Raw genomic sequence first — 22,175 nt, 5'->3', positions numbered from 1 at the left:
CACGGTGTACCTGTGTCATGAAAATCATAGCAGGGTCGTCCTCTAGCACAGTGGTTCTCAACCTGTGGGTCATGACCCCCATAGGGGGCAAGTGTCAGATGTCCTGGATATCAGATAATTTCAATTCATAACAGTAGCAAAATTACAGCCATGAAGTAGTAATGAATAATTTAATGGCGGGGGTCAACATAACTTGAGGAACTGTATTAAAGGGTCACAGCATGAGGAAACTTGAGAGCCACTGTCCTAGCGTAAAGCAGCTAATGTCTGCTTCTTCATCCTTTTTGTCTATCAGCTGATACTGTGCTTAGTGGCTACGTCCATGAGTTTATTGAGATTGTGGATGATGGGAGCCTAACTATTTTTTATTTATTGATAGAGATCCTTTCATAAAGTGGTAGTTCCCTCCACTTTGTGTTTTCTTACCATTGGTACAGCACTGGCTGTCCTGGAACTCGATTTGTAGACCAGGCTGGCCTTGAACTCATAGAGATCCACCTACCTCTGCCTCCTGAGTGCTGGGATTAAAGGCATGCACCAACTGCTAGAAATTTTATTTTTAAGTTGGACATGTTAGCACACATTGTGATCTCTGCACTTAGGAAGTTGAGGCAGGAGCATCCAAAGATCAGTGCTAGTCTTGGCTACATAGTAAATTAAAGACTAGCTTTATCTCAAACAAACAAAGAAACAGAAGACACCCCAAACCAACTTTTGTTTAAAGACAGTTATATTTTCACAGGGAGTTATATGAGGGGGTGTGTCCTAACTGAGTTTCCTGTGGTAATATTATCTTGTTTAACTATAGTTCACAGCCAGATATGACAGGTGGTATACCCTCCCCTTGTTGGCTGATCAAGCCAGTTTTGTGTATTTATTGTGCATATATGTATTTAGTCCTATTTAATTTTGAAGCAACTGCAGATATATGTGAATAGTATATTAAAAAAAAGAATTCATGGATCTGTACATGTGTTTCATTCACTTGGAATTATGATCTTTTCTGAAGGCCTCACCTTGCCATTTTTGAGTTCCGGATGCCTTTTCAAATTCATGTAGGCCCTGTTCTGTCCCCTCCTCTTGCTTTAAACAGTTGCATTGAGATGTAGTTTATATATTGTGCAATTCATCTTTTTAGGTGTTCGATTCAGTGTTGTTTGGTATGCTTTTAGAGTTGTGCAGCCATCCCCACAGTCTAATTTTAAGTTGTTTTCCCTGGCCCATAAGGGAACCTTGTTCTGGATCCTTTTGAGTCCTTTATGGCCCCTGTGCTTTTTCTGATGATAGTATCTGTCCCACCCCGGTCCAGTATCAGCTCTGTTGTAAGAAGCCCTGGTTTCTGTCTAGTTTCTCTTTTGTTGCTGGCATGAAATGTCCAAACAAAAAGCAGCTTAGGGGAGAAAGACTTTACTTTGGTTTAAAGTTTCAGAGGGAAGAGTCCATTATGGCATGGCGACAGGAGCGGGAAACTTAGCTGATCACACTGCATCCGCACTCAGGAAACAGAAAATAAGTGGGACCAGGCTGCAAACCTCAACGCCTGCCCTGGTGTTGCATCTCCTCCAGCAGGCCTCCACCTGCTAAAGGTTCAGTAACTTTCCCACACAGGGCTTCCAGCTGGGGACCAAGTGTTCAAACCAATGAGGCTAGAAGAATGTTCTCCGTTCAGATCACAACTGCATCTCAATAGAGGACTGTTTTCCTTTTTTCTCTTTTTTTCAGAGCGTGTTCAGTGCCACTGCATTGCCTCTCCAGTGGGCAGAGCTTAAGTAAGATAGCCCACAGTTTCATGTTGATACTTCCATTTCTGGATTTTCAACTTAGCCTGTCCTGCGTTACATCCTTTGCTTCATATCTACACCAGGAATCCTGTTTCTGAGGGCAGGGGCAGGGGGTACTATTCACAGCTATTCAGGACTTCATCCATGATCACACTCCAGTGCCAGCATCATCTCTGTGGTGCCTGAGAACAGGTTAAAGCAAGCTCAAATCCTCACTTGTGGTTTCCTCTTCTCCCCCAGCTCTAAGACTACTTCATTTTACTTCCAAAGCTTGGACTCCACTGCGTGGAGTTTGTTCGTCTTTTTTAGCTCCTTAGACTGAGTTCTAAAAGTGAGTCTGTGTTCAGTCTTCTAAGTGAAGAGGCTCACTCTCCGCTAGGTTCTTCAGGAAGTGTCCATGGGAACAGTATTCCTTCATATCTTGCTGCGGCACTTTTAAACGCTCAGGTCAGTCTTGCTGGAGAGGAAATATCTGGTTCGCATTTGTTTTTCTTGACTGTCTTGTACACATTATTTTTATTTTTTTGGAATAAAGCCTTGCTGTTGAAAAGTCTGAAAAGTTCTTTTTTCTTTTTTCCCTTGAAAGCTGCTTTTTTTTTTTCCTGAGTGTTCAAGTGTGTTTTTCCTCTTTAGTGTGTGGTGTTTGCTCTATTAGTATGTCTTGGCACTGGTCATTGGGGGCCAATAGTCTCAGGTACAAGTGTGAGTTTTCAATTTGTATTTTTAGCAATATGGTTTAAACATAAGAACTTAAAAAAAAGTTTTTACTGTTTCTCTGTGCCTTCACTGCTCCCTTTATTTGTAAGACCCATTTTAATTTTTGGGGGGCTGAAATGAGCTCAAACTTAGAAGCTTATGTATGTTAAGCAAACACTATACTGTTGAGGCATACCTTCTGACCATGTTTATTATTTATTTTTTGAATTACCTTTGTCTCTATTTTCCCTTAAGTTAAAAGTTTTGTTCATTTTGCCTGTTGGGTGTCTGAAATAGTATTTGTGAAATGACTTTTTGTTTAATTTCCAGTGCTTTACTGACCTTGGCACCTATGTGTGTTTATGAATTATAACTTTACTCATTTACCTATAATTTTATGAATATTATTTATCTCATTTTAGAACAGCATGTTGTGTGTGTTGGGGGAGAGTGCTGGACCGTGTGCCAGAGCACATATGAGAGCTATTCTCCCATAGTTTAGGTGTGGCTGTACTAGAAGATTAGTTGCAATATGGTCGTGTATAGAATTGATAGAATTTATAGAATTTAAGTAGACAATTAAGATGAATTTTAACCTTTAATATTAGGAGGTACTTAGGTTAGTGTGGATGCTGCCTACCAAAGGGATTGGTGTTCTTATACGAGTTGTTATAAAGGAGCAAACCTGGGTCAGTAAATGCTTGCCTGTGAGCACAAAGACCTGCGTTTGATCCTCAGACCTTGTGTGAAAAAGCTGACTTAAATAGCACATACCTATAACTCCAGAACTGGGGGAACAGGCAGAAGGATTCTTGGGGCTTGCTGGCCAGCTAGTCTAGCTACATTGGTAAGCCAGTGACAACTCTGAAAGAAGATGTTAAGCAAGTGGGAAAGGACCTGGCCTATGGCCTCTGTGTATACATGCATGGATGGAATCATTACTGTATATACATGCATGGATGGAATCATTACTGTGTGTACATGCATGGATGGAATCATTACTGTATATACATGCATGGATGGAATCATTACTGTGTGTACATGCATGGATGGAATCATTACTGTATATACATGCATGGATGGAATCATTACTGTGTGTACATGCATGGATGGAATCATTACTGTGTAAATATCCCCTTTTCATTTGTGATGATGGGGAGTGAGCTTTCTACATGGTAGACATTGAACTACACTCCCAATCCAAACTAGTTTTCTTTAAACATTAGCCAGCATCCAGTATTTTGTTATAACAGTGGGAAAAGGGAGCACACACCTTCCAGGCTGCATTTATTTCTGTCCTGTTTCTTCATCTCTTTTTTTGCCTCGTAGTAACTGCTGGTTGGATTCGAACCTGAGTCATTTTTGTTGTTCATTGTCAACTGCTCTAGAGTAGCTTTGTAAGTTTGCTCAGATCCTTCTTGCCCTTTCTCCCTCCTGCCATTCTGTTTTGGTCAGGTGACATTTGCCCTGTAGGACTTCTTAGATAGAGTCTGTGCTGGAAGGGAACCATGGTGGGTCAGTGTCAAGTTTGTGGGGGAAGAGTCCCAGCCCTTCCACACTCTCACCGTGGGCCGCTCACACTCACAGGCTGCTGTAGTGGATACAGTTCCTTCCAGTTCGAGTTGCTTTTCTCAAATTGTCTTCAGGGCTTTCCAGCAATGCTTGTCTATTATTTGAGAATTTTCCCACGGTTTGGATCCTGGAAAGTCTGGGTGAGAGACTGTTTCAGCGGATCCCTGCAGGTTGAGGGGAACTGAGCTCAGAACGACTCAGGCAGAGCCCTTGGCTAGGGGTGCGGTGCCCACCTGCTTTGACTGTCCACCTCACCTCTGCGGTCAGATCTCAACTGTGCTCCCTTGGGGAGGGCCATTGGACACCATCTTGTCCCACCCACATCCCAGACCGACATGCTCCCTGTCTGTTAGGTGTCCTTGTGGCTTCTTGTGCCCTTCTTCTGTCCTGCTTGCTCGTCTCACTTACATCACGATTGCTGGTGGAGGTATTTCGTGAATGTTCCCCTTTGCTAGATTTCATTTTGTAAGGTGGGTCGAATGCCTGTGGGTTTTGTTTTGTTCTTGTGTCCTTGTTTTTTGAGATACGGTCTCTCTGTGTGTCCCTGACTCCCCTGGAACTCACTCTGTAGGCCAGGCTAGCTTCAAACTCAGAGATCTGCCTGGCTCTGCCTTCTGAGTGCTGGGATTAAAGCCATGCAGCATCATGCCTGGCTTTGCATTGTGTGTTTACTACTATATCCCTAGACTGTCACTTGATATGTTCTTAATACAATGTGGCAGAATGGAAGTCTATCTATCACTCAGGTATTGTATTGGAGCACTTAGTTTTTGAAAGAGCAGGGTTCAGACCTGGTATGACCTCTCTCTCTGTCTGCAAAGGCGGCTCTTCCTTGGTGAAAGATGCTGGCCTGGTCATCAGGGTTGAGGTGAGTTCAGCGCTGCAGTTACTTGGAAAGGGCAGTCTAGGGCTGGATGATTGGATAAGATAAAGTGCTTCTGTCATTTGTGCTTTTATTGAAAAGAACAGTTGTTTGCTTGATTTTGGAGTCAGTGTGTGTGGTGTGGGCTCGGGAAGTAAAAGTGATAACCCTGGAAAGGAAGAAATTAATATAACAGGATAACAGGGACAGTTGCTTTCCTCCAACCTGTTCCACGGTTCCTGATCAGTATAAGGTTGCATGAGGTAAGGTGGGGTCACACAGTGCTTGTTCAGTGTGCACTTACATTCACTCTCAAGGCATAGAGCTTTGGTTTTTATAATTTGTTTACTTTTATTTCATGTACATTTGTGTTTTGCCTGAATGTATGTCTATGTGGAGGTGTTGGATCCCCTGAAACTTGAGTTACAGGCATCTATGAGCTGCCATGTGGGTGCTAGGAATTGAACTGGGTCCTCTGGAAGAGCAGCTTGCGCTCTTAACCAGTGAGCCACCTCTCCAGTCCCAGCATGGGTCTTTTAAGGGTCAGCTTGGATCAATGAAAAGAATGAGTCTAGCCTTCATTTCCCCGACTCCCTTATAGAAACAAGGTAGATTACAGAATAAAAACTCTTGCATAGGGATACCCAGCTTTAAGAAATCCATATGTGCCAGGTGGTGGTTTTGTACACCTTTAATTCCAGCACCTGGGAGGCAGAGATGCGTGGCTGTCTGTGACTTTGACATAAGCCTGTTCTATAGATTGAGTTCCAGGACAGCCAAGGCTACACAGAGAATCCTTATCTGGGGGAAGGGGGGAAAGATCAATATCTGCTGTAATCCCAGCACTTAGAAGGCAGAAGAAGGATCACAAGTTCAAGGCCACCCTGACCTATATAGCAAGGCCCTATCTAAAAACAAACAATGAAACAAATCATGGGTTGGAGATGTAGCTCAGTGGTGGTACACATATGTCCCTGCATTTGGTCTCAGCACTGTGAAAGAGCAAAAGCAAGAACAAGAATGAGAGAGATAATATTTCAGTGGATAGAATTGTCAAAATACCCTTCTAGCATATTTTCTATAGGTGCTTATATTTCAGGATTGATGTTTGAAGCCAGAGTTATATACACTTTTTGTAAGTACTCTACCATAACCTATGAAATCATCAAGGTGCCTGCCTGGCTTAGGATTTAATTAGAAGCCATCCATCTGGCCTGACTACTTTTCTGTTGTGATGATGATTTTGTTTCCACCCATTACTAGAGCTTGTTCTGATAACTTTGTACAGGTTGCTGAGTCTAGATACATTTTAGTCACCATGATGTCTGTTCCATTAGATTCTTCCAGTTGTTAGAGTCTCCTTCAGTTTTATTTATACTTTGTGAATTTGAATATATCTGTAATTTTTCATTGTTCACACGTGCCAGTTGAAAACCTCTCCCTGGCTGTTTTTGTAAGGATAGCTGTCATGTTTATGCTACATTTCAAGAAACCTCTGTCTTTTTAATCTGCTTGTCTAACTGCATTTTGTTTTTGAGAGAGAAGTTGTAAAATTGTGAACTTGACATCTTTAGAATTGGATATGCATAATTGCACAGTATTCCTTCTTTTTCTGTGTGAGTTTTATTCTGGGCTATGTGTGTATAAGAAGCATAATTTGCCACCTTTGGCAAAAATAAAGGCACTTTTGCTGTTTTCCCCATTCCCTTTTCTCAAGCTCTTATTACAAGTCTGGCTATATCCCACGGGAGAGGTGGGAAACCATGTCTTTGCTTTCTGAAGTCATTTTCTCGAGGGGGCATGAGACTCTGTTTACATTGCCATTGGTCACTGGCAGGCTGGCACAGCTGTTTCGACTTAAACCCAAGGCAGTTGCTATGGAAATGGCTGGGTAGAAATAGGTCATTTTTAAAGTCCTTTCCCTCAAATGTAAAGCAGTGCTATAGCTTCAGGTTGTCTTGGTGGAGCAGCAAATGTGTATGTGGACAACCACAGAGACTTTCTTGTCTTAGGATGACGTGGTTTTCTTGTTTTTATGCCAGCCTGTCTACATTGCTGCTTCTATAAAATATCCAGTAAAGAGCAATGTTAGGGGTAGTAGCATTTGCAGTTTAATCCTGGATAATTCCCCAAGTGTGTTTTTTCATGAAAGTTGTTTTATTTTATAAAGGCTCCTAAATGTGTTTTTAAATGCCTGTTTTTAAAAACATTGAATTAATAACCCTGACATTTGGGACTGAAGAGATGGCTTAGTGGTTAGGAGCACTGGTTCTTCAGAGGTCTTAGGTTTGATTCCTAGCCCCCACATGGAGATTCACAATTCTCTGTAACACCAGTCTCAGGGATCTGATGCCCTCTTCTGGCCTCCTCAGACACCAGACATGGTGCGCAGACATACATGCAGGAAAACACTCATACACATTAAAAAAAAAAATCATGTTACCACCAAAGGCCATGATGCATGGTCTTTGCTGATGCCTGAAGCCATGTTGATTTTCATGGCCCATGCTGCCACTGAGGGCCATGTCTGGGTCTGTGGTCCTACTGCAGGCTGGGGTTGTATTGATGCCCAAGGTCCATGCTGTGGCCAGAAACTATATGGAAGTCCGTGATCCATGCTCCCGCTGTCTGTAAAGGGCAAGGAAGCTGCTTTTGCAGAGGCGTGGATGACTGCAGGTTCATGGTTGAGAAAGAGAGACATAGAAGGCTTCTGTGACTATCTGCTTCCCCCTCCCCCACAAAAAAGAAACAGCCTAGATAGAAAGCTGTTGAAGAGAACTTTCAAAATATTGTGATAAGGATGCTGAAGTGTAGCTCTCTACAACCGATGGAGAGGTGGGGGTGGGGAAGGACTCAGTTTTCTTTAAGGGGCCGGACACTGGGGGTTTGACCATGCTCCAGTGGTTGTGTATGCAACACATTGGATTTGTTTCTTCTCCTTTCTCCTCTTCCTCCTCCTCCTTTTTTTTTGGTGAGTGGAGGCTGGAGGGGTGGGAGTGGGGTAGACTTAGGAGCACTAAGAGGTAGGTGTGATTGGGGTGTATAATGTGATTTTTTAAAATATATATGTTTTAAAAATCTTTCAAAATATTGACATTTGCAAGAAGAAGGAATTCATGACATTGGATGGAGTGTGCCATGAAAATATCTTGGCTCATCCAGAACAAGTTGGCCAGGATAAGCAAGGCCACGTCTGATCTCATCATAATTATCCTGGGGTGACTTTAGTTTCTTGTGTCATTTGGAGATTTTGACCCTGTGTCTATCACAGCACAGTGGTAAGCACCATCAGTCTCACAGACTGGCATGTTGCCATCAGTGTCCTTATTGTCTAGTTTGGAGGTCATTCTCCTCTTTGCCACCTCCATGGTGCATCTTGCTGCAAAGGAACTGACTGGCTTATGTGTAGATAGTTCTCGAAGCAAGTCTGTGATGAAAGATTGTCATTACATAGTCTTCTAGAGAATACTCTGATGTGACAACTGCTGTTCCTTGACTTTGTAGCCTTGGGCACTTGGGCCTGTGAGTATTCTGAAGTGGTGATCTGATGGGGGGATGAGGCACAGACTGGAGAGCTAATGATGGTAGATTTTCACTAATTGGAATATGTGCTCTATGGAAGCTTTAAGATGATTTTGTAACATGCAATAACATGAATAAATGATTGTAAGACTAGTAACTAACACTTGGTGATTCCTCCTCCTTATCAAAATGCTTTGTATTTTGTTATACAATTCTTATGTCAGCTGTAGGGAACACAGGAGATTCTTGTCTCTACTTCACAAATGAGTAAACTGGAGAGATCTTATGTTTTGTAGAATGTTGTGCAGTTTTCAAACATGGGTAGTGTGTACCTGCTAGATAGAGTCAGGTGTGTCTATCACTGTGCCAGTGTGAAGTATGTATTAGCAATTTAAATGATTAGTGCTTTTGGAGATTGTCACTACATTGGGCAGTTTGCTCTTCAGGGGAACATGTGACAATGTCTTGATTCATTTGCTTGTGTGTCACAGTTAACATGCAACTGGAGTGTAGTGGATAGAAGACAGAAATGGTGCTGCACATTTTACTTGACACAGGAAGCCCTAACCGAGATGGAATTCAGTGGTCTAGAGAATGTCCAGAGTGCTGAGGCTGATAAAGCATGTTTTATGATACACGCTCATCTAAAAAAAGTGTGAAATTCTTCTCATCCTTTACCCTGTTAAGTGTATGTATATTTTCCTGGTTTTTTTATTACTTCTAGGTATACTAACATACATTTTTTTACACAAATATGGAAACAAAGTCAGACCTATACTCTCTAGATTACTTTTATAACATACATGATATATTTCCATGTTTAGGTAAGTTTTGATGCCTAAGTGTAGCTGGGTAATTTTGTAATTTGTATTTAGAATCAGTGTTCTATGAGTCCACATGTGGCTTTGCATTTCCTGCTTATGTTTTGCATGCAATTCAAGTAAAAATATCTTTGTATTCAGATCTTGCTATTTTGGATTACACAGGAGTCTTTGGTCTTTGATCAAAGACTTGTAGTCACAGTGTCCCTTCCTTATGCCCTGCATGTTGGGTTCTTTTTTTCCTCTGTAGCCATCAGTGAAGCGGATCATTGTACAGCTCCAGGACCTTAAAACTTGTTCATTTTGGGTGGTATGCTAGAGTATCGTGAAATTGTAGAAAAGAAAAAGTCAAAAGCAGAGAAAGAGAGTGGAAAGGGACCACGTTACTGATGTGTGTGTTTCTGGATGTGAGTCTGAGTTTCAGAGATACATTGTAAAGAAAATGAGGTGACTAGGTTTACACTTTGTACCTAATTTTGCAATGAAATAATTATTATGTATAATATAAATAATTTTTGAAAACCTGTCAATATACCAAATACCTTAAACTGTACTCTGACAATTCCTGGTGACAGTAGTGTCCCAACATTGCCACCAGCCTGAGGCGTTTTTTCTTCCCCATTAGGGCCCTCCACCTGGTAAAGACAGATCCTTGATTACACTACCCAAAAGAATGTCAGGGTGAGCCAGAGTAAAGTGGAGTTAGTGAGCTCATTGAGTGTTTAGACAGTAAGTCATCTGGGGGAATGACAGCACACAGCACAAGATATGGGGCAGGGTTTGGGACGGCCATGCTTGGCCTCCACACTGGGTGTGTGTGATCCCATGGCTTTCCAACTTACATTCCACAACAGAAGGAATTTATAACCAAGTTTAAGCAAAACTTCAAATTCAAGTAGAGACGTTTAAAGATTTTTCTTTTGAGCCGGGCGTTGGTGGTGCATGCCTTTAATCTCAGCACTTGGGAGGCAGAGACAGGCGGATCTCTGTGAGTTCCAGGCCAGCCTGGTCTATGGAGCGAGTTCCAGGACAGCCTCCAAAGCAATACATAGAAACTCTGTCTGAAAAACCAAAAAATAAAAATTAAAAAAACAAAAAAAACCAAAGAAAAAGATTTTTCTTTTGAAAATGTGAGGTGGTTTTCATCAGTTTTACAGCTTAGATGTAGGCATGAGAAAGGAGTGCTAATATGGTAAAACTCAAGGTTACAATGGTTCTGGTCCCAGGTAAGCTGAGTTCATTTGTAGGTTTTAGCATCTTTGCCATGTCTCTAGAACCTGCATTGCCCCTAGAGGCAGTTTTGGCAATATCAGTTGCGGGTTTTTCTTTGTTTGTTTGTCCTTTGTTTTTGACTCAGCAAGAAAGGCCAGGTAGATTCTGAGGCAAGGAGGGCTTCTTTGCTTTCTCATATCGTTTTATTTTTCCCTGCTGTTCTATCCTGCCTCACTGGAACGTGGAGACCGTCTCTAGGAATTAGACTCGGTGCCTGCCACTAAGAGGGTCCTCTGTAAGTATCTGTAGCCAGCTGAATTCAAGGAAAAGCTAAAGATGAGAGGACTGGCAGGCCACTGCTGCAGCAGCTCTTGGGTCTTCTGGGGAGAACCCAACTCCACGGATATTCTCCTGGGAAGAACTGGGAAGCTTGGGGAGCTGCTCCTAACCCTGTCTTTGTTGTCTCTTCTAAAGCTGGGGGTATGTATAACCTGCAGCCCTTCCCACAATGTACAGTGAGCAGAAGTGGGTATTACCCAAAGCCCTTTGAAGAATATTCAAATTACTGTTTATTATAGCTCCAAATTGGAACTACCCAAATGCCCACTAGTAGGCAGAATGGATATAAACAGGTATTGCATTCTTTTTCATTGCCATAGGTGAAAGAAATACTTCAAAATACAAAATGGCATGAGAAAAAACAAAAATGTTCCAATATCTACCACCCAGATTTGATATATTTTTTTCCTTTTTTTTTTTTAATTTAAGAACTAGAATCTTCCAATAGCAATGCTTTGTGCTTGGAGTGAAGTTGGGCAGGTTGAGTCATGTGGTTATCTTTTTGAAATCCCAGAGTGGGATGACATGAGCTTCCTGTGAACATGTTCCCTTGACACCAAGTGAATTACCTGTCACTGGCACCACACAGAGCAAACCCAGACTAGCTGCTGATGAAGCAGAAGGAAGCCATGCTTTCAGCTCCTGCATGCCGGGAGATCCAATGCCTTGTGGTCGTGCTGAAGGACAAAATGCCTTTCTGTTGAAGTGTTTAAAGCAGATGCCTTTTTTCATCACACTGTTGTGCAGACATCTTAAATGTTTTCATTGTGCTAATGTAAGAAAAATGAGTGAGAGTAGTCTTGATGTTCACAGTGACAGCTTTCTTTCACTGTTAGCAGGGACATAGTCCCTGTCACTTCCACTCCACCAAGCTCACAGGCATGCAGTACGTTGAGAATACAATTGTCATGGGGCTATCCATGAGGCTGTTCTAGTTTATGTTAGAGGAATCATTCCCAAGTTTCTGATTTTCACTGTTAGCAATAATGATTGATTTATGTGGCTGTCCTTGTGACTGCTTGTCATAGGGCCATGCCCAGTGAAACTGGTTCCCTCTGCCTACAGCTTGCTCAGACATTACTCCAAGTTGCTAAGGGCAGAGCCTTAAGCCCTGCTTGTTATAATTCTTCACTCTAATAGAGCTTCTGACTCTGTTGCAAATGAGCAAGTAGGCCTGGCGAGGTTAAATCTGTAAATAGCAGAGCCATAATTGAAAGCTAATTGTGATCATCATCAAAGCTTTAAGCAAATCAGTCAATCAGTAGGGATCCCTTCCCACTCTCTTTACTCTGGTGAACAGGATTAACAGAACCTTAAAAACATTGTTAAGGTACTAGTGATGATTTCCTCAGTGCTTTGCAATCTTACCTGGTTTGACCTCCTCTGGTGTCTGAGTTAGTGGAGGCTGAATCTTGATCCCATTTCACAGATGTAGTCTGTGAAGCATCATGAACTTATCCACCTCGCTTCTCTGTCTTTCCAACACCTCTTCATTCATCCTGCTGGCCTCAGGAGCTGCAGTGTGTCACTCAGAATAGCCTTTTGTCCAATCAGTCCCACCTGAAAAATTTTCATTGCAATAAATCATTGGTCTGGTTCAAGGCTTCTCTCGAATCATCTTCATTGGGCCCTCTCAGATAGCCCTCCCGGAGTCATGGAGATCCTGTGGCTGTTCTTCCACAGGACCAACTCCTTCACACACTCCAGCAGGTCATAGATGGGGCAGCTGTTAGGGTGGGTCAACCCAAGGCCTTGGATGTGAGTCTGGGTGGTAGCTAAGCTGATTGGTCCAGGCCACTGGGACTGCCCCCTCAGGCAAGGGGAAGAGCCAGCTTTCCTAGGCCTATACTGTCAGGGCCAGCTCTCCTACACTTGGGCCATCTCACCTGAGTGCTGGGGTCAGCTCTCCCATGAGGGGTTGAGACAGCTCTCCTGCTGCAGTGTCCAGTGAGAGGAAGGGCCGGCTATCTTGGGGCCAGTGAGGGGCAGGGCTATCTTAGCATGGTCTTGGGATTTCAACATGCATGATTCCTATGACTTCCTATGATAACATGAGCCATGGACATCAGTCCAGACCCTGGGTGTTGTTGGACGCAGACCCAGACATGGCCCACAGCAGTAGTCCTGGCCCAGATGACAGCATGGCCTCATGTGGCTGCACAGGCCACCCAGATTGACATGGCCCTGATGGTGGCATGGCCCTCCTCACCAACATGGCTACAAGTTGTGACTCAGTCCCTCAGTATCTGTGTGGCCTTTTGTGGTACCTTGGGCCATGGACATCAACACAGATCCCAGCTGTGGTGGGACCATGGACCCAGAGATGGTCCTTAGTAGCAGCCGCAGCTTGGATGTCATCATGGTCCTAGGTAACAGCACAGGCCACTTGGATTGGCATGGCCTCCATGGCAGCAAGGCCCTCAGACACCAGCATGGCCCCAGGTGGCAGCCCAGACCCTCCCCATCTTTAAAGATGGAAATGTACCATGCTTCCTATCTCTCACTTGTCACAAATTATAGAGGATTAATGGGCAGAGCAACATTAGAAAATTCCTGGAGCTATACTACACTTAACTTACACATATATCTATCAAGTCACTTGTGCCTTATGGTATGAATAAATAGCTTTTTGTTTAAAGGTGTATTTACATGTAAATCTGTTGTCCTGATATAAATTCTGTAAAGGCAGATGGTTTTGGACCCAAATAGACCTCCTGACCTTAATTGAGATTTTTATTTATTTTTTGGCTATGTGTATGAGTTCAGTGGTTTTTTGGAATCATGGTAGCTGACAGGGCCTGTTCTCGGTTGCTTTGAGGTTGCAGCTGCTCCATGGTGGTTACCTGTCAAAGGCGCTAACTGGAGGCACCCAGAGGGCCCAGACTCCAGTATTCTGCACAGGTGAGTCTGGTCATGCCCAATTGATGTGGTTCACAAAAGCAACAACACCAACAAAAAACAAAACAAAACTGTGCTCCTGTAGAACTCATTAGCTATCTTCATATGTAAAGTGAATAACAAGAATGGCCAACCCCTCTTGGGGAGGAAAGTGGATGGTAGGAAATAATGTATGTAAAGACCTAGCTACTGTGCCTAGTCATAGGCGGCTTTGAATAAATGGTCTCTGTCTTGCTTCATTTGTCTTGCCAGAGTATCTCCTCACAGATTTCTTCCCTTTGGACAGGCCACCACAAATCTCATGTCATGTTTAGTCTATCCATGAATGAGTCTTTATGTGGGAGAAGAATTACTTTATAGATAAGGAGTTGTTTCTTGCCAGGAGGCCTTGGGTATAGGATCCGTGTGCTCTTTAGTCCTGGACTGACATACTTAGAAGCCACAGTCTAACTAAAAGAACCAGAGTGGCAAGTCGGTCAGCAGGTCTCCAGGGTGACAGGGAGGTAATTGTCTTAATCAAAAATAGAGACGCATGTTAAACTCTGGAGCTGAAGAGGGGTTTCGATTATGACTCAGCTTCCAACAGTCTGGGAACTGTGTTCTCCTAACCCCATTCTTCAGATGGGGTTTGAGGCCTTCGTTTTCAACCACATTCTGGGTTATTGCCCTTACAGTCATGGAGCAGGGAGTACATGAAATTCAACTTCTGAGATACAGCCCCTTGACAGGTATCAAACTTTTCATAGTCTGAGCTGCTTTCTCTAGAAATAGACAATGAGGTAGAAAGTTGTAGTATCCTTGGGGATATGGAGAGAACTGGGCTTCTTAGCTTCTAGTTCATATCATTGCCCCCCACATTCAAAGTTGATTGAGAAGCTAAAGAAGAAGGGAAACTTGAAGAAGAATGTATTTTCAGTTTGTGGTGCTAAGAATTGAACCCAGGACCTTGTGTTCTACTATTGGGCTGTACCCCCACACTAGAATGTACTTTTACATTTGTGTGCTAGATGCTGAGCTTCTCAGGAACATTTGTTGAGAAAATGAATGAATGTCCTGGTAGGCATTCACATATGCATGGGGAGTGAAGTGGGACAGTCCAGTTCACTTAAAAGAAGTGATTTCAGTTCCTTTGACTTCCTCATCCTCTCAGGAAAAGGCTGACTTGGGATCCTCTAGAACAGTGTTTCTCAGCCTTCCTAATACTGCCACCCTTTATACAGTCTTCATGTTTTGATGACCCCCGACTATAACATTATTATCATTGCTACTTCATAACTACAATGTTGTTGTTATGAATTGAGGTGTAATACCTGATATGCCAGATAGCTGATATTCAACCCCTGTGAAAGGTTGCTTAACTCCCAAGGGGTTGCGACCCACAGGTTGAGAACCACTGTGCTAGAGTGAGCCGAACTGTGCTGGATGATCTTTAGTAAAATAAAGAAAGATGAAACATTTAAAGTCGGGCGTCTGGAAACAGGCTGAGGTAAGAGTTTGACATGTAGAATGTCTGTTAGTGACCCACACGTGAGTAAGTGAGTAGGTGCCAAAACTATAATGTCCAACGAAGTTCTGGCCCCGTTCACATAGAACTCTGGGGCATGTGCAGCGTATGTATGAGCTGAGTCGCTGTGGGCCTTATGTCCCTGCTGTGATAGCCACTGGGGACTCTAAGGTGCCCATAACGTCTTCAGAATTATAAAGGAGCCAGAAGCATCTGCTGATGGCACTCTTAGTGCTGAACCAGTGTGGCGGAACTTCCCAGTGTCCACCATCCCCGTGGACTCTGTGAGCATCCAAGGCTGCAAAGTGAAGAAATGCTTGAGTGTATTTCCAAGATGAGCTGTGACCCATTTGGGGCTCTAAGACTTCAGAAGTCCCTAATGGTCAGTACAGATGTGTCACGGCTAGGCTTTGAAGTCATGACCAGATGGAGGGTGCCTCTGGCCACTTTCTGAATCTAGTTCCTGTTTTCTTTTCAGGTCAATGCCTCTTTTAACTGTGGTTGCTCCTCCCTAGGCTGAATCATCCGGTTCTCCATGTCTCCTGGAATGACGCCGTTGCCTACTGCACGTGGGCAGGGAAGAGGTTGCCCACGGAGGCAGAGTGGGAGTACAGCTGTAGAGGAGGCCTGCAGAACAGGTGCTTACATCAGAAGCCTTGCCCTGTCCAGCGTGTGCTGGCCTCCTCTCCCACCCCTCCCCCTCTACTTCTCTTCAGCTCCCTGGAGCTAGCTGTGGTCAGGAAGCTGATTAATTCCATCTCTTGTTCTTGCTGGCTTTTCTTCTTCCTTGTGAGGTCCTTTGGTGACACCAGTGGATGAGTCATCAATTCATTCCAGTCCCTAAAGCCAGGTATGGGGCCAAATGGGCTCTCTGCTGTCCCAGAGTAGTTCTGGTCATGCATCCTCTCGAGTGTCCCTCCTCGGAGCCGCTTGGCAGGCTGCCCTGCTTTTATTATTTTCTTATTTTAGCTGTCTTCTGAAGCAGTGGTATTTCTCTGCTTCTACAGCCATAAGACAGAAAACGCATGTTTGGGTCACATCTTCTAGGAAAAGCTCCTTAAAATAGACAAGGCTTAAAAAAAAAAGTATGGTGTGCTGTGCCTGCTCATGCTACCATATAAGTCCAGAATGATGCCTCGTTTATCAGATTTCTAGAAGGCTTCTTTCAGTCATGTTATTTATTTCAGGCCTTCTCACTAGTGAGGAGAGATTGCAGTTGTACGCTTGACATGAGTTGTTCTAAGGAAATTTTTTAAAATTCCAGTTAAAAGCTATATTTATGAATATACCTTTTAGAGAAAAAGCTCATTCAGAACAAATGTGCATTGTTTGTTCTCTTCTATTGCATCCTTTCTCTTGACTGCAGTCCAGAAGCCTGTGCACCGTGCTGATGCCTGTGTCTCTCCCGATAGGCTTTTCCCCTGGGGCAACAAACTGCAGCCCAAAGGCCAACATTATGCCAACATTTGGCAGGGTGAGTTTCCTGTGACCAACACTGGGGAGGATGGCTTTCAAGGAGCTGCACCGGTGAGTAGCCTGTGTAGTTGGCCTTTTTTTTTTTTTAAAAAAAAAAAACAACAACAAAAAACAAAACTCTTTTGGGGCATGCTACGCAGCTCCCAAATAAATACACAGAGACTTATTCTTACTTATGAATTTCTGGCCTTAGCTTGGCTTGTTTCTAGTGAGATTAACTAACATAAATTATCCAGTTTCTCTTTAACCACATTGTGTCTCTGGGTCTTTCGTCCCTTCTTACTCCATGGCTTATTGTGTGGATGGGTGACTGGCTCCCAGGGTCTTCCTCTCCCTCTCCCTCTCCTTTTCTCTCTCCTCACTCTCTCTCAAGTCTAGATTTCACCTCCTATTCATTTTCTCTGCCTGGAAGCTCTACCTTTTCCTTTTTTCTTTTTTTTTTTGGTTTTACGAGACAGGGTTTCCCTGTATTGTTTTGGAGGCTGTCTGTCCAGCCTGGCCTCGAACTCACAGAGATCCACCTGCCTCTGCCTCCCGAGTGCTGGGATTAAAGGCATGCGCCACCACTGCCCGGCCCTCTACCATTTTCTTTCTCCTGCATAGTTATTGGTCGTTCAGTTCCTTATTAGACCAATCAGGTGTTTTAGACAGGCAAAGTAACACAGCTTTACCAAAGTTAAACAAATGCAACATAAAAGAATGCAGCACATCTTTGCATCATTAAACAAATATTCTACAGCATAAATGAATATAACATATATTAAAATAATATTCTATAAAGCCAGGCTTCTAGAGAAGGATAATGGCCCTGGGAGTTGAGACAGAATAGAAGTCGGATGAAAGGACCAGGCGTTCCACCACATGCCTCTGATCCCAGCAGTTGGGAGGCTGAGGCAGGAAGACCAGAAATTCAAGTTAGCTACAGGGTGAGGTCTAGGCTACCTTCAGTTACATGAGACCCCGTCTTATGAATATTTCCCATGGCCAGGGGATTTCCTCAGTGGGTAGAGGTACTTGCTGGCGTGTGGTGACCTGAGTCACCACGTAGAACCCTTACAGTGGGAGGAAAGAGCAGACTCTCATAAACTGTCTCTTGGTTTCCACACACACAATGTGGCATGAGCGTGTATATATGCATGTGTGCACGTGTACACAGACACGCACAGAGTTAAAAATGAAGCAAAAATCACGAACCATCCCCCGCCCAACAAATGGAGTGAAAGGCACCAATCCCTCTCTGACTCTCTGACTGACATTCTTCTTCCTACATTATTGACCCTGAAGAGTGCCAAATGCTAGAAATCATCAGATGTTTCTTTTATGATACATTTTCTTTTTGACCATATGATGCAGACTATAGGAGATTTAGAAAAAGACTGCCAGGTTAGAGGAGAAAGGAAACTGCCCTGAAATTCTTCCCCCCAGGTTAATCCCTGTTAGCATTTTGGTCCTTGTCTTTCCACTCAACGTAGGGGTTAGTGGGGATTGTGGCACCAGCTTTGCGGTGTGTCAGGCATAGAGCTCCATCATCATACAGAGATCTTCTCATTAGTAATGTGCATTTAACTCTTTAAGATAGGTGCTGGTGTCCCTGTCCTGCAAGTGACATTCTGAGACACAGAGATGCGAACCAGCTCAGTCAAGGTTGTTACCCAGCTGGGAAGTGGCCGAGCTGGGATTTGAATCAGTTTGCCTTAGAATAGTTTAAAGATTTTGTTTTTAGTTATGTGTCTGTGTATGGGTATGTGCAGGTGTCCACAGAGGCTAGAAGGGGAAGTTGGGTCTCCTGGAGCTGGAGTTGCATACAACTTGGGGGCTGGGAAATGAACCCAGGTTCTCTGGAAGAGCAGTTCATGCTTCAACAACTAGGCTATCTTTCTAGCTCTGGATAGAACATTTTAAATCCTATTGGCTCCCCTTTACTGTAAAGAACATTCTATCTGTTGTTTATAGGTCATGATCACATTGTCTTTCACCAGCTAGATAACCTGTCATATAAATAAATCTTGATTTACCTCTGATTGTTATAGATTTGGATTATTTTTTACTTAAACAGTACTGCAGTGAGCATCTTGTATGTGCATACTGAACTATCTCTGATTTTTAAAAAATATATTTCCAGCAGTAATCAAATGTTAAAGGTTAGAAAATGTCTGTCCATTTTCCATTTCCCTTTCCTTTCCCGCTGGGAACCAAACTCAACACCTTGCCTGTGGCTACGCTCCCAACTGAGAAAACTTTCTTGGCTAAATGGTATTCAGTAGTGCTTCTTTTTATTGATGTAGAGGAGATCCATTCTCATCAAGCTTTTACTGACAATGTAGTAATGAAGCCCTGTTTAAAACTGTCCTAGTTAATTTGTGCTGCTATAGCAAAATGCCATTGCTAAACAAAAACATGTCCCGCAGATAAGGAAACTGGCAGGTATAAGATGGAGGCTGCATTTGTGTATCCCTTTGAAGGGACTAAGGAGCAATTCGCCCTCCTATGGCCAGAGCCATAGCACAGCCCATTCAACTTTGAGCCTGTCTATAGAAGTACTCATCACATCAAATCATCCTTTGGTTATCCCCCCCCCCAACCAGGTCACTCTCTTAGTTCTGTTGAATTGAGGACTAAGTTTCAGTAGAAGTTTTGAGGGGGTAACAATTCTTCAGACAAGACAAAAACATTTCTACTTTCTCTTAGCATAACGAACAAAGAAGTTTTGTGATGAAGAAATAGCCCATAACAGGGTTTGTTAGAAAGAAAATGATCGTTTATTTTTCCAGGAGTCTTTCAAACAGTTTCTTTCTTTTTCTTTTTTTTTAAATTTGCATTTTTTCCCTCAAGAAAAATCTTCCTGCAAAGTCTATTTATACATTTGACACAGATATGTTATTTGGAACATGACCAAATGGTTAGAAAATTTCAGCTTGAAAACCAAATGAGAGTAAAAGACCAAAAAATTCTTGGAAAACGAAGAGTGAAGAGGCACCTGATGGGAGAGAAACTTAAAATCAGTTTGAGCTATTGTTAGGCACCACAGTGTTTGGAGCAGAATTAAGTTTAAAAACAGGTTGCTTGAGGACATACACCATACAAGCACATGATGCATTGTTTTTGTATCCAATTCCATGTATGTGAATTACATATATGTTAAGCCAACTCAAACTGATGGGAGTTGATGCATTATTCAATAGAGGCTGAAAAGGCAAATCAAGCCATCTGGTAGCTGGTTCTTCCTCAATTTTCTTCAGGATAGCTGCTCCTCTCCCAGACTCAGAGTTTTATTTGAGGTCTTAGGGAGGCAATGATCTCTACTTTCTTCAGGCATAGTCAAGACTTTAGGTATGGAGCAGGATAGAGGACTTCTAGGGGGCCTCTTGGCCAGAAGAAGGAACCAAATGTCTGTGGAAGTGCCTAATGTGAGTGTGCCTAATGTGAGTGTGCAACACACTCTAGGGAAGGTGTTGGGTGTCTGGGCCAGTGAGATGGCTCAGCAGGTAAAGATGCTTGCACACACACACACACACACTCTCTCTCTCTCTCACACTAAAGAAATGTAATAAAAAGATGTTGGCTGTTATATGTTGGAAGGAGGAAGGCTTCCATTAGTAGGTGCAGGTAGCCCTGAAAATGGATAATACTGTTTGTCTCAAACTCATCTTCAACTGATTTTGGATGTGAACACATGCAAGAGCCTGGCAGGAAGAGAGACCTTGGCAGAAGGGGTTTCTCTCAAAGCATGTGGTGCCACCTACAGCAGCTGCAGTAAACCCTGAACCCAGGGCATGGCTCGGATGGAGCCACAGAGACAGACCTTGGTTGTTATAGTAACAACATTCGAATGAGCTTGTGAAGGCCAAAGTACAGAAGTGTGCACGTGCTCAGCTGTGGAGCAGGGTCGTTGTGTCCTGAGAGAGGAACAGGTTCCATCCTAGAGGCTCAGGAAACAGTCAGCATTGTCCCCGTCGTTTGAAGAAGTCCATGGTAACTGTAATGAACCAGATCAATAATGTAAGCAGCGATCAGTTTTAGTAAAAGGCCAGTTATGGGTATTTCCTGGATTTACCACCACAGTACTCTATGTGCATTTAGTTAGGTGAGCTGAGAAAAAGAATTGAGCCATTTCTGGGTACATTTGTATACAACACAAAGCTCCGAGTCACTCACTCACACACACACACACACACTCACACACACACACACACACACACACACACACACACACGTTTATTTTACCTTTATTTTGGTACTGTGCACTGAACCTAGGACCACTCTAGCACAAAGCCACACAAACACTGCTTTGCATTTCCCGTGTTCAGCACTAGAGTATTTGACAGAGAGGTCATCAGGTGTCTGCAGAACTTCCCTGAAGACATTGTCCCTGGAGTTACCAAGATGAAATTGTTCCAGGTACCAGGAGTTCTAGAAACAAGGTTTGGTCAAGGATGAGGCAAGTGTCTGTCTTTAAGTTGAATTGACACATGCAGAAATGCCCGTAGATTGACCTGGACTGTCAGCATGCTCTGGGAGGTCGAGGACAAGTATTTAACTGTTTTGTTTGTTTGCATTTTTAAGACAGGGTCAGGCTAGCATAAAACTCACAGTCCTCCTGCCCCCTCTCAGCATGCTCAGTGCTGTGAACCTAAGGAACTAGATGTATATTCTGCCAGGCCACTGTCCCACAATCATTAATTCATCTATGTTTTAATGCTTTTGGACTCATGTGCCTGAATATGAGCATTTCAAGCAGGATTTAACTTTTCCTGAAAGGAAGCTTTGGTTAGTGTAATTCATAAATCATGAGCTGTGAAAATTTCATTTTTCATGCTGACATACTCACATTTAATAACTTAGTAATTAAGATGATGGTAACCTTCACATTTTTACTTCAAATGTCCAATTACTTAAAGGGGGCAAACCTTTGATCAGACACTGTCACTTTCCTATTGAGGACCAACAGCACTCACGATGGTTGGGACAGATTCTTTTTATTTTATTTTATTATTTTAATTTTAAATAGCTTGCTTCACATGCCAATCCCAGTTCCCTCTCCCTCCCCTCCTCCTTCACTCCCCCACCAACCCCCCAGCCTCCCACCCTATCACCACTTCATTCCACATAGGGGATGTCCTGAGTCTGTCATTTCACTCAGGGCAGGGTCCAGGCACTCCCCCAAGAGTCCAGGCTGAGAGAGCATCCCTCTGTGTTATGGACACACAAAGTCTGTTTTGTATGCCAGGGATAAACACTGATCTACTGCCCAGGGCCCCATAGGTTGCCCAGGCCTCCTCACTGACCCCCACACTCTGGGGGTCTGGATCAGTCCCATGCTGGCCTTACAGCTGTCGGTCTGGGGTGTGACAGATTCTTGACAGCACCTCTCCGAACCTTCTAGAAGCCCGAAGATGGATTCCTTCCTGCAGAATGTGTTTCTCCTCCTTATTCCCCCTGCCCCATGGCACCTTCCACTCCCTCCCCACAGCCCAGCTCACCTCTTCTCTTCC

General features: G+C 43.4%; 1 protein-coding gene across 1 annotated transcript in view; it reads left to right on the top strand.

Annotated features, from left to right (window-relative positions):
* Sumf1 (sulfatase modifying factor 1) overlaps positions 1-22,175 on the top strand; it is a 78,325-nt gene that overhangs the window by 21,282 nt on the left and 34,868 nt on the right. The window contains exons 4-6 of the mRNA XM_040737966.1: positions 13,624-13,706; positions 15,723-15,845; positions 16,620-16,734. Coding sequence (XP_040593900.1) covers positions 13,624-13,706; positions 15,723-15,845; positions 16,620-16,734 — 321 coding nt within the window. The remainder of the gene's footprint in view (positions 1-13,623; positions 13,707-15,722; positions 15,846-16,619; positions 16,735-22,175) is intronic.

This window comes from Mesocricetus auratus, unplaced genomic scaffold, assembly GCF_017639785.1.
Source record: "Mesocricetus auratus isolate SY011 unplaced genomic scaffold, BCM_Maur_2.0 Super-Scaffold_100676, whole genome shotgun sequence".
Taxonomy (NCBI): domain Eukaryota; kingdom Metazoa; phylum Chordata; class Mammalia; order Rodentia; family Cricetidae; genus Mesocricetus; species Mesocricetus auratus.
Note: the sequence above shows the minus strand (reverse complement) of the source record. Positions and strands in the feature narration are given on the sequence as shown.